Source organism: Xenopus tropicalis, chromosome 5 (genome assembly GCF_000004195.4).
Source record: "Xenopus tropicalis strain Nigerian chromosome 5, UCB_Xtro_10.0, whole genome shotgun sequence".
Classification (NCBI taxonomy): domain Eukaryota; kingdom Metazoa; phylum Chordata; class Amphibia; order Anura; family Pipidae; genus Xenopus; species Xenopus tropicalis.
The window spans coordinates 145,808,801-145,821,125 of record NC_030681.2 but is presented as its reverse complement, the minus strand read 5'-3'; the positions used below and the strand labels follow the sequence as shown (position 1 = coordinate 145,821,125).

Here is a 12,325-nt window from a genome sequence, read left to right as displayed (position 1 = left end):
GCAAGTCAAAATGTAAAAAGCATAGTGCCCAATAGTCCTCCTATTGTTTAGTAAAAACACCACACTTTTGGCTCACCTAATCACATATTTACTCAGTCACACTTACTTATTTTCTAGAACAGGCAGCCATCTCTAAAAAGGTATTCCCCCTTCCTTTCCCTCCTTGCTTCATACTGCACATGTGTTTCATTCCCTCCCCCCCTCCCCTCTGCCAGATCCGCTTCTGATTGGCTGGTGGGCATGTGTAGCTCAGAACAGGAGACAGGATCAAGTTACACACATGCTCAGAGAATAGGAAGGCTGCCGCTGGCACCTACAGGAAGGGGAGAGAGATTTCAGTGATGTCACTGTAGGCTTCACACTGCTGTAGGCTGCCAGCACCATATCTCAGAGAAGCAAGCAGGGATCTGGGAATTTTAGTACTTAAAAAGAATGCCTTTAGACTTACTTTTAATTTATATTAACCTTTCATTGTCCTTTAAGCTAATTATTATTTGGGTCAGAGCAGACCCTTTGTGTGTTTTTATTTGCAATGTTGTATACAGTACAATCTCTTTCTATATTATTAGTCAGTATCTATAAAAAAAGAGGAGCTGAATCTCGGAACCGAGTTTCCCGAACAACCGGTATAACTTGTATTAGCAGGAGTTAATTAGGGTGCTGAATAAACCAGTTGCTCCCAGAATCAGGTTCTACCTTCCTGAGTGTGATGGCAGCCATTGCTCTGAATGGAGTCTGTTATAGGCAGGTATGCTGGCAGGATAGCAGGTATAGCCAGTTACGCAGCATCCCCCTTCAGCTGCTGTGAAAATGGGGAAAGTTGAATTTTAGCATTAATTGGCCCATGCATGCTATAGGGCTAGATGGTTGGGTTGCAGTTGGAACTGGAATGTACCCGGGGTCATCTCCTTCATTGTGTGTTCTGGCTCGTTTCCTCTATTCATTTGACTAACAAGAACTGGAAACTCCAAGCCACAAGGCAGGGCTATGAGGGAAGACTCGCTGGCCCAAGAGAAAATTCATAGCCAGGCATCCCCCACCTTTTTTTTTTTTTTTTTTAACCTGTTAGCTACACTTAAATGTAAAAGAGTTGGAGAGCAACACACACATAAAAAAAGTTCCTGGGGTGCCAAATAAAGACCATTATTGGTTAATTGGTAGCCCTTATATGCACTGACAGCCTACACTTGACTGTTTGGCAGTACACCTGGTTTTTATGCAACCAAAACTTGCCTCCAAGCCAGAAATTGAAAAATAAGCACCTGTGAGTAACATGTTACCCCTGAGCCACTGGTTGGGGATCACTGATCTAAGCACCCAGTCCTGTTGTTATTAGTCAGCTCTAAGGTAGACTGAAGCTTGTTTTGGATATGGTGACACCTGCATACGGACTAGTCACTTCCCAGCCACTCAGGGAGTTTGTACTTTCTACAGAACACTGAGTGGATAATGTAATAAAAGTTCTAGTAACCCATAGCAACCAGATTGTTGATTTTAAACAGGTTGGTATAATGCATGTGGGTTCCAGAGAGGGAACTGGTATGCACACTATAAGGCTCCCCTAGGCATCTTAGTTTAACCGCTGCTTCCAAATAATGACTATTCTATGGTTTGTAGCACCTGACATTGGACTCCCCCACATGCTCCAGAACCGGAGAGGCCATAGGTGTCCTGATCCCCTAATCATTGTTGGCCTTGGTGATGTATTCAGATGTAAAGGGTCTCATTAGCAGCGTTGGTGGGTGAAACTCTAATGAAAGTAGTGTATCAAATTGTAAGGGTCCATGCATATGGTGGTGTGGTTGCATCAAAACACATATATTTCTATGTCGATATCTATGGGTGCCCTGTGTGCCATTACCTTCTGGAAATCAAGTTAATTAGCCAGTATATTGGGGCCCAGAAAAGTCACTGACATGAAGGGTATCCCATGTTTGCATCTTGCAGCGAATCTCACACACCAAGCTTATTGCCCTCAGTCTCTAATGGGATAACTGAGTGCTCAGTATGCTCTCCTTTCCCAGGATTGGCTCATTGCACTGCTGGTTACAGGGTGCCCACCCTTACGCTAATCTGACCCTTTTAAACAGAAATTAGGAACATAGCACGCTACTGATAGTGTTGTACTACATCTCTCTACATTCCACTGACTGATAACTGAACTGTACAACTGAGAAAATAAACATAAATCTTAAAGATAACCCATATTGACATTCTAAAGGTGGCCATACATGCACGAGGTTTCGTACGATAATCGGTGCGTGTATGGCATGTCGGCAAGTCGACCGATATCGCAGGAAGCTGCTGATATCGGACGACTCGCCGATCGGACCAGTTTGAAAATTTTGATTGGGCGCCATAGAAGGCGCCTGACCAAAATTCTCCCTTCAGAACTGAATCGGCAGAAGGAGGTAGAAATCCTATTGTTTCTACCTCCTTACCTGCTGATTCAGCCCTGAATGGTGTGTGGCGGATCTTACGATGTTTCGTGCGACCGATGGTCGTACGAATCATCGTCAGATCGCCACGTGTATGGCCAGCTTAAGGCAATGGCCTATCTATCTATCTGTCTATCCATCATCTCTTTCTCTCTCATCTGTCTCTCACATTCTCACTCCTATTATAAAATACAAGACCCAAATAATTTAAATACCGGTACCTGCCCTTTTCCTGTTCCTCTTCCAGTCTCAAACCAGTGCCTGGTTGCTATGGAGGGGAGGGGGGCACAGCAACCAGGTAACCAGGTTAAAATTTCAAACTGGTGATCTGAGGAACAAAAAAATTTAATTTGGGATTAGTAAAAAAATAAAGGCCATTAAGAGTTAATTTTGCCCCTGTGTAACCCAGACCTATGTATTTATCTATAAATCTTAGTACTGTAGTTGTTCCATGGTTTGAGCTGTTCCGTACAATTAAGATTAGTCTGTTCCGCACATTATGCTATTCAATGGGATCGTTCTACACTCTCCAGTGTATGTTTGTGGAACAGAACTTTTATTTCTTCGTATTTGTTTGCCTTCAGGCAGTTTGTACAGACTGATTTCTGAACTGCAGTTACCCCTGGCAACGTGTTTCAGCAGTTGCATGATTTTTTTGTTGCGTTTGCGGTCTTGTGATTGGTTACCTGCCATTGTCAAGTACAAATTGGGTCAAAGAGGAGCACTTGGCTGTTTTGTGGAGTGTTACATACTCAGACTGGCCCACTGGAATTTATTAGGCTCCCTCGGCACAATTACAGGCTTTTGTCAACCCCACCCCCGCATACAGAAGTTAATGAGCACTAAACCTAATGATTATGGCTGTAAACAAAGGTCCTGCTTCAAACAAGCTGGCATTGTTGGCACTATTACTATAAATTATACATAAGCTGCCATGTAGCCATGGGGGCAGCCATTCAAGTTGCAACAGTGCTATGGCTGTCAGACCAATAGCAAATTGCATTATAATGCTGCAGTCTACATCATACTAAAAGTAAATTTCAAGTTAAAAGAGTTGTTTAACTTTGAGTTAACTTTTAGTATGATGTAGCAAGTAATATTCTGAGACAATTTGAAAATAGTCTTCATTTTGTTATTATTTGTGCTTTTTTATTTAGTTCAGCAAACTCTCCAGTTTGAAATTTCACAAGTTCCCTGGTTGCTAGTGTCCAATTAATCTTAACAACCATGGAGTGGTTTGAATGAGAGACTGATATATTCATAGGAGAGGATCTGAATAGAAACATAAGTAAGAAAATGTAACAATGTAGCAATAAAACTGTAGCCTCACAGAGCAATAGTTTTTTGGCTGCCGGGGTCAGTGACCCCCATTTGGAAGCTGGAAAGAATCAGAAGAAGAACGAAAAAAAAAAAAAAAAGTAATGAAGACCAAATAAAAAGTTGCGTAGAATTGGCCATTCTATAACATACTAAGGGGCACATTTACTAATCCACGAATCCGAATTTTTGTATTTTGCGTAATTTTTTCGTCACCGTCACGACTTTATCGTATTTTGCGTGACTTTTTCGTCACCAGCGCGATTTTTTCGTATTGAGCAATTGTAAATGGCGGAAAAACCAATCCGATTTTTTCGCGACGGCGTCGCAAAAATACCGATCATTACGGAAAAAACGCATTCGGACGCTTTTCCGACGTTCGTGGATTAGTAAATGTGCCCCTAAAAGTTAACTTAAAGATGATCCAACTCCAAAGGTGATAAACTCTCCTTTTACTTCTGTAGTAATAGAATAATGTTCCTTTCTGTGATCACTCTCTGCATATTTGAAGCTGTGGACAGTGTCGGACTGGGACCCCACGGGCCCACCAGAAAACCTTAGACCATAGGCCCACTCTCCAAACAATTTTTCCTCCTTTCCACCCAACCTATTTACTCTCCTAGTGTCTTTTATTTACATGCTAGCATCTATTCTTCCATCTATTTCTCCTCTTTATTCCCATTCAGAAATAGGGAATGACTATGAAACAGGCCAAATGGTCAGGAGCAGGAGGGTCCACTGACACCTGGGCCCACCGGGAGTTTCCCTGGTATCCTGGAGGGCCAGTCCGACACTGGCTGTGCAGCTCACCAAGTTGATTAAGTAAGAATATTTGTTATAGGGTTAAACTTTCTTGCCCATCAGTGCCTTATATATGTAGCAGCAGTCAGGCTTTGGCGTTGTTCTGTTGAGACCCTATGGGAAAAGAGACTGTTTGCTGCATGTGGTGACAAGTGGTACTGCAGCAGTCCATGTTTTATTTATATTCTACCCCAAAAGAGTTTCAATGAAAAGCTGTAAAACAAATAGCTTCAGTGCTGGTTTAGAAATGCCATTGTCTGCATCACATTGGCTCTTGTGCTTGGGTTTCACCCCGTGCTGCTGACGTTCTATTTGCCTGTACCTGGCTCCTGGGCAGATCAGCATGGTACGTGCCCCGTCTGGGAGCTTGGAGACGAGCCTGGGATGTGCCAATGGAAATAGTTACGGGCACTAGCTAGCATCCAGTACTCGGGGCGTTGGCAAAGTTCCTGAATCCTGCTTACATTCTCTCACTTTCATCTTTCCTTGTATAGCTCATTATGCACACTGGAACTGAATAGGAGGCAATATTCCCTATATATATTCCCTTATATTTATAGTTATAGCTGCATTATAGAATAAATAGCAAATATATTCACATTGTTGTTGACTAGATTAAAGGGTAGCTGCACCCAAGAACTGTTTGTCTTTTTTTGTTTTTTTTGCATTAATAAAAGACAATGTCATTCTGAGCACCTTTCCAATATACATTCATTAAATATTTTCAGTGGTTTTAATGCTGTGTGCTTGTTGCTGAAAGCAGTATTTATTTAGCGCTTCTCTTGTTCTGAGTCAGAACCAGCAGTGCAGCTGACATAGACAAATATTGCTTTCAGTGGCAATGACATTTACAAATAAATTGCTAGTAATTACAATTTTTGTTATGATGTTGGAGTTCCCCTCACAAGTTAATTTGACAGCGAGTTAGTTGCCCGCGATAGATCGCTCCATGAGCCATCAGCCTCAGTATGTTACAGAATGTCCTATTCCAAGCAACATTGCAATTGGTCTTCATTATTTATTTGTTCTAGTTTTTTAATTATTTGTCTTCCTTGTCTGCCTCTTTCTAAAGGTGGCCATACACCTTCAGGTGCGATTGCTTGGCGATGTCGCCAAGCAAGCGGATCTTCTCCCCATATCCTCCACCTACGGGTGGGCGATATCAGGCGAATCCAGGCTAACTTGATCGTTTGGCCCCAAACAATCAAATTATAACGACGTGTATAGGCAAAGTCGGTCCAGGGACCGCATCAACGAGCCAATGCGGTCCCCGATCCGACTAGATTTTTTAACCTGCCCGATCGATATCTGCCCGATTTCAGGCCAGATATCGGTCGGGCAGGCCGGTCACGGGCCGATTGCTTTGTAAAGCTAACATTTTATTGTTTCTTTTCATTCAGTCCTTCACCTATTCATATTCCAGTCTCTTATTTATCCTAGCAACCAGGCAGTGGTTTGAATAAGACCCTAGCTGCTGTGCAAAAAGGTAAACAATTGAAATAGGGAAGGGAAAGATTTAGCCAAGGTCACATGGAGCTGCCATGGTCATTGCATAGACCTGTGTTGGTTACTTTACACCACTGATTGGCTTTGCTTGTGTCAGCACCCAAGGGTGTTAAATATTATCCAGGCAGTGGCAGGCAAAGCAGCTTGTATGGCGTGTTTCATTAAGTACAGTGTTGGATTTACAGTACAGTATTTACACTTTACAGAATGGGAAATCAGATTACAATTCAGATAGAAAAGGTTAGGGAGGTACTTGTCAGAGGAGCTTATACTCTTATACTAGTGGCAAATGGGAGATTAGTGCCTCAGTAAATCTAGGAGTAACATGTAAACCTATTGACATGATAGGTGAGAGTGCCAGTAGGGGTTAGGTGCTCATCTTGCCATTTGGCTGCCACCCGTTGCATTCTGTTTACCTACCAGGCTACAAATCCCCATTATTGATCCATTCTGACCTCGTTCAACCCTTCCACTAAGAGAGTGTGAGTCCAGCAGACAGCGAAAGGGCCCGCTTTGTGTTTTCTACAGGAGGGGCTTTGATTGAATAGGAAGCAGCATTCTGTGTGCTCAGTGGGGGCCATGGCCTGTGATCTGCCCGCGTGCGTTATTTACGGGGACCTGCTTCTCTCTTGCAGATGGGCCTGAGTTAATGAAACATGCTGCGGAACACGATTTCTCACTTTCCCACGGCCATGAATGGTAAGTACCGTTTGTATGCTCCCCCCCAGGAGAAGAATGCAGAGTTCCAAGTATTGCACTGTGTGGCATTTGTTCTCTTTATCCAGAAATTTGCTGCAGGATCCGTTATAATTGAGTGCCCAGAGGTCGGTATGGATTTTACCCTTTCTCAGTTCTAATTCTTCATATGTTGCAGGTTGCACTGAGCAGTTTAGCAACAGCTAACAAAACACATATTGGCAGCCCCTACCATTGCCAAGAATATTTATATTTTCTCTATCAATACAGTGCTCTAGGACAGTGCTGTCCAACTTCTGTGGTGCCGAGGGCTGGAATTTCTCTAGCATACATAGTGGAGGGCTGCTGACCACTCCCCTTTTTTAAACCACACCCACTTCAGACCACACCCATGTTATCACAATGCTGGTAGCACAGCAAAAACCCAAATGCTTGGTCCTCACTGCGGCATATCGACCATCATTCATATGTGAAAGGAATATATTATGTCATATTAAGATACACCCTTAAAGGGGACATATTGGATAAATGGGAAAAACCCTAATTTTGTAGGCAATTATGAATAATATACGGTGCTGGTTTCACTTTGTGCTAAAAATTAATCCTATCTGTAAAAATGGCCCCTTTATTGGAGCTCCCTATAGATCCTATCACTTCTCTGTCCGAGTTTGAAATGGAGAGTGGGCGTGTCCTAACGGTCCCTGCCAGAAGCACAGTAGGAGAGGGAGAGCCAATCACAGCCCTGCACTCACACAAGCACAGACATGCTTCAGTTCCCTATCAGGTCAGCCTAGCTGCTGATTGGTTCCTATCCTACAGTGCAGTGTATGGAGGGCCGCTGGCTCCCCAGGTCATATAGAGAATTCAGCCAGCAGGAAGTGGAACAGATGGGCGGGGCTAGTGGGGTTTTGGGCAAATTTCTCAATAAATCAGTCCGAAACACAACTTTTTTAGCACAATCCTTCTATATCTAGAGAGTATAATTCACTGGTACATTCATAATGTTTATAGGATATGTCTCCTTTAAATCTATCCATATATCTCCTTCTCCCCTGTGGATAGCACAGCAACCCCCAGCACATAATTACACACCTAATTACACACCTTAGGGACCATTTAATGGCTATTTCCAACTGCTAACAAACTCCCAGAACAAACCCCTGCCAGGTTCACCTCCTACAGGCAGCATAGGGTAGGCAGAGTATGGCACACATAGGCAGCATAGGGCAGACAGAGTATGGCACACTCAGGCTGCATAGGGCAGGCAGAGTATGGCACACACAGGCTGCAAAGGGCAGGCAGAGTATGGCACACACAGGCTGCATAGGGCAGGCAGAGTATGGCACACACAGGCTGCATAGGGCAGGCAGAGTATGGCACACACAGGCTGCATAGGGCAGGCAGAGTATGGCACACACAGGCTGCATAGGGCAGGCAGAGTATGGCACACACAGGCTGCATAGGGCAGGCAGAGTATGGCACACACAGGCTGCATAGGGCAGGCAGAGTATGGCACACACAGGCTGCATAGGGCAGGCAGAGTATGGCACACACAGGCTGCATAGGGCAGGCAGAGTATGGCACACACAGGCTGCATAGGGCAGGCAGAGTATGGCACACACAGGCTGCATAGGGCAGGCAGAGTATGGCACACACAGGCTGCATAGGGCAGGCAGAGTATGGCACACACAGGCTGCATAGGGCAGGCAGAGTATGGCACACACAGGCTGCATAGGGCAGGCAGAGTATGGCACACACAGGCTGCATAGGGCAGGCAGAGTATGGCACACACAGGCTGCATAGGGCAGGCAGAGTATGGCACACACAGGCTGCATAGGGCAGGCAGAGTATGGCACACACAGGCTGCATAGGGCAGACAGTATGGCACACACAGGCAGCATAGGGCAGGCAGAGTATGGCACACACAGGCAGCATAGGGCAGGCAGAGTATGGCACACACAGGCAGCATAGGGCAGGCAGAGTACGGCATACACATGCATCGTAGGGCAGGCAGAGTATGGAACACACAGGCAGGGTAGGACAGGCAGAGTATGGAACACACAGGCAGGGTAGGACAGGCAGAGTATGGAACACACAAGCAGCATATGGCAGACAGAGTATGGCACACACAGTCGGACTATAGTCTTTGGAGATATATATATATATATATATATATATATATATATATATAATATGCCATAAAGCAGGGCAGGACTGCTGCTTACAATGGGTAGGGGATCAGATAGGATCTGTGCCACTGTGACAGAATGCTCTGTTATACAGATAGCTAGAATCTCAGCCATAAAGCAGGGCAGGACTGCTGCTTACAATGGGGGGATCAGATAGGATCTGTGCCACTGTGACAGAATGCTCTGTTATACAGATAGCTAGAATCTCAGCCATAAAGCAGGGCAGGACTGCTGCTTACAATGGGGGGATCAGATAGGATCTGTGCCACTGTGACAGAATGCTCTGTTATACAGATAGCTAGAATCTCAGCCATGAAGCAGGGCAGGACTGCTGCTTACAATGGGGGGGATCAGATAGGATCTGTGCCACTGTGACAGAATGCTCTGTTATACAGATAGCTAGAATCTCAGCCATAAAGCAGGGCAGGACTGCTGCTTACAATGGGGGGATCAGATAGGATCTGTGCCACTGTGACAGAATGCTCTGTTATACAGATAGCTAGAATCTCAGCCATAAAGCAGGGCAGGACTGCTGCTTACAATGGGGGGATCAGATAGGATCTGTGCCACTGTGACAGAATGCTCTGTTATACAGATAGCTAGAATCTCAGCCATAAAGCAGGGCAGGACTGCTGCTTTGTGAGAGAAGGAAGGAGATTTGTTTGCTTACACATCGCTATGCAAAAACCAAAGTAAATTATTGTTATTTTCTGATGTTGGAAGTTAAAGTATGTTCTCAGTGAAACTGTTCCCATTTAGTTTGTACATACCTAATAGTTTAAAATGACTTAGAAAGTCTGCACCAAGGTATGTGGAGAATGCTACAGTATATAGATAAGAGATGTATATATGTGGGAGGTGAATTCCGAAGCTTAAGCAATCATTTCATACTTGTGGCTTTGCGGCATTTTGCAACTACAGTTTTCAGCATTGTGCAAGAGACTTGACATGCTAGGGAATGCTGGGAGTTGTAGTTCACGGCTACATATTGTTACCCTGTATTCTGCTGAGTTGATTTTTTTTTCTACTCCCACATTACAAGTAATTCTTAATATGCTTCATTTCTGTATTCCTGTCAGGCTGATATATTGTGTGCCTTGTGTAATACTTGGGTTTGTTTCACTTCATTGTGGCGGTGCTAACATACAGCAGGTGACCCCATTGCTGTAACGGCCTCGGCCTGCGCTTCCTGTTTGGGAGATAAAGTACAAGCAGGGACGGATGCACTTAGCAGCGCTGCACATATTCCCACTGTGACAGCTAAACTTTGTCTGTATGCTGTGTTTGCAGGCGGCCCAAGCATGTGGGCCATCACTACGGAGGAGAGGGCCAAGCACGATAAGCAGTTTGCCAGTCTTAAGCCTATCAATGGACTCATAAGCGGTGAGTACCTTTATAGCAATTCCAGCCAATGGCAAGCCAGAGGTGGTTGTGCCTATAGCCTATAGTTTTTGAATGGTATAGCCCACTAGATCTGGGGGTAGATTAAGGCGATCAGTCCTGCAGCCCTCCAGTTTCACCACCATGGGCAGCATTTACAAGGTATTGGGAGTTGTTGTTCAGCCTCATACCTACCCCCTGCAACATTGCTTTCCCTGGAACTTGTGTTGTAAGCAGAGTTTAGCATGCAAACAGCTCCTAGCTGGGCAGTTTCATAGGCATAGGGGTTACTTGTACATTTAGGAACACATGATTATTAAGCACCCTTTACGTGGGGGATTTCCAGAACTTCATTTAACTGAACTGCCCAACTAGCTTGGGAAGCAAAGTATGTCGATTTGGTAACCCTAATTATCTGCTTTCTTTTGTATAGATATGTCATATGATTCCCTTTCCTGCACAGGGTCACCCACCTGCAGGGCTTGTATCTACCCACAATCCCCCAAATATTCACTAACTTCCGTACATAACATTCCAGTTTATAAAAGTATCCTCTACATAAAAGTATACTTGTCCTTTAGGTTAACTGTTGCATATATTTGGATTATTTGCCTTCCTCTCCAGCCTTTGGGTGGGGGGCGGTGGGTAGTTACAGATCCCCATAGCCAAAAACCTATTACAGATATGGGACACATTATCTCCAGAATGCTCGGTACCTGGGGTTTTCCAGATAAGGGATCTTTACATAATTTGGATCTCCATACCTACTAAAAGGTTTATTTAAACATTGAATAATCCCAATAGGATTGTTCTGCCCCCAATAAAGCTGGCCATACACGTGGCGATCTGACGATGTTTTGTGCGACCATCGGTCGCACAAAACATCGTCCGATCCGCCACACACAGTCAGGGCTGAAACAGCAGATAAGGAGGTAGAAACAATAGGATTTCTACCTCCTTCTGCCGATTCAGCCCTGACGGCAGATTTTGGTCAGGCGCCTTCTATGGCGCCCGATCAAAATTTTCTAACCTGGCCGATCGGCGAGTCGTCCGATATCAGCAGCTTCCTGCGATTCGCCGACATGCCATACACGCACCGAATATCGTACGAAATTTCGAGGTTTCGTACGATAGTATCGGTGCGTGTATGGCCAGCTTAAGGGGTAATTATATCTTAGTTGAGATCAAGTACAGGTACTGTTTTATTATTACAGAGAAATGGGAATCATTTAACCATGAAATAAACCCAATAGGGCTGTTCTGCCCCAATAAGGGGTAATTATATCTTAGTTGGGATCAAGTACAGGTACTGTTTTATTATTACAGAGAAAAGGGAATCATTTAACCATGAAATAAACCCAATAGGGCTGTTCTGCCCCCAATAAGGGGTAATTATATCTTAGTTGGGATCAAGTACAGGTACTGTTTTATTATTACAGAGAAAAGGGAATCATTTAACCATGAAATAAACCCAATAGGGCTGTTCTGCCCCCAATAAGGGGTAATTATATCTTAGTTGGGATCAAGTACAGGTACTGTTTTATTATTACAGAGAAAAGGGAATCATTTAACCATGAAATAAACCCAATAGGGCTGTTCTGCCCCCAATAAGGGGTAATTATATCTTAGTTGGGATCAAGTACAGGTACTGTTTTATTATTACACAGAAAAAGAAAATCAGTTTTTAAAATATGAATTATATGCTTATAATCGTCTCTATGGGAGATGGCCTTCATGTAATTTTCTGGATAATGGGTTTCTGGATAACAGATCCCATATCTGAACTCTATGTTCAGGCCCTCTCCTATTCAAATTCCAGTGTCTTATTCACACCACGCCTTGTTGCTAAGGTAAATTGCACCCTAGTGACCAGACAGCACTCTTAAATAATTCAAAAACCACTAAGAATAAAGACCAGTTGTTATTGTGTCAGAATATCACTTTTTGCATCATACCAAATGTTGATTTGAAGGTAAACTATCCCTTTAAGGTCCTGTA

General features: G+C 44.0%; 1 protein-coding gene across 2 annotated transcripts in view; it reads left to right on the top strand.

Moving 5' to 3' along the window:
- Positions 1-12,325, top strand: part of itsn2 (intersectin 2) — a 71,798-nt gene that overhangs the window by 8,209 nt on the left and 51,264 nt on the right. For both annotated transcript variants that reach the window (XM_004918186.4, XM_031902996.1), the window contains exons 2-3: positions 6,698-6,761; positions 10,238-10,330. In XM_004918186.4, coding sequence (XP_004918243.2) covers positions 6,719-6,761; positions 10,238-10,330 — 136 coding nt within the window. In that variant the 5' untranslated portion in view covers positions 6,698-6,718. The remainder of the gene's footprint in view (positions 1-6,697; positions 6,762-10,237; positions 10,331-12,325) is intronic.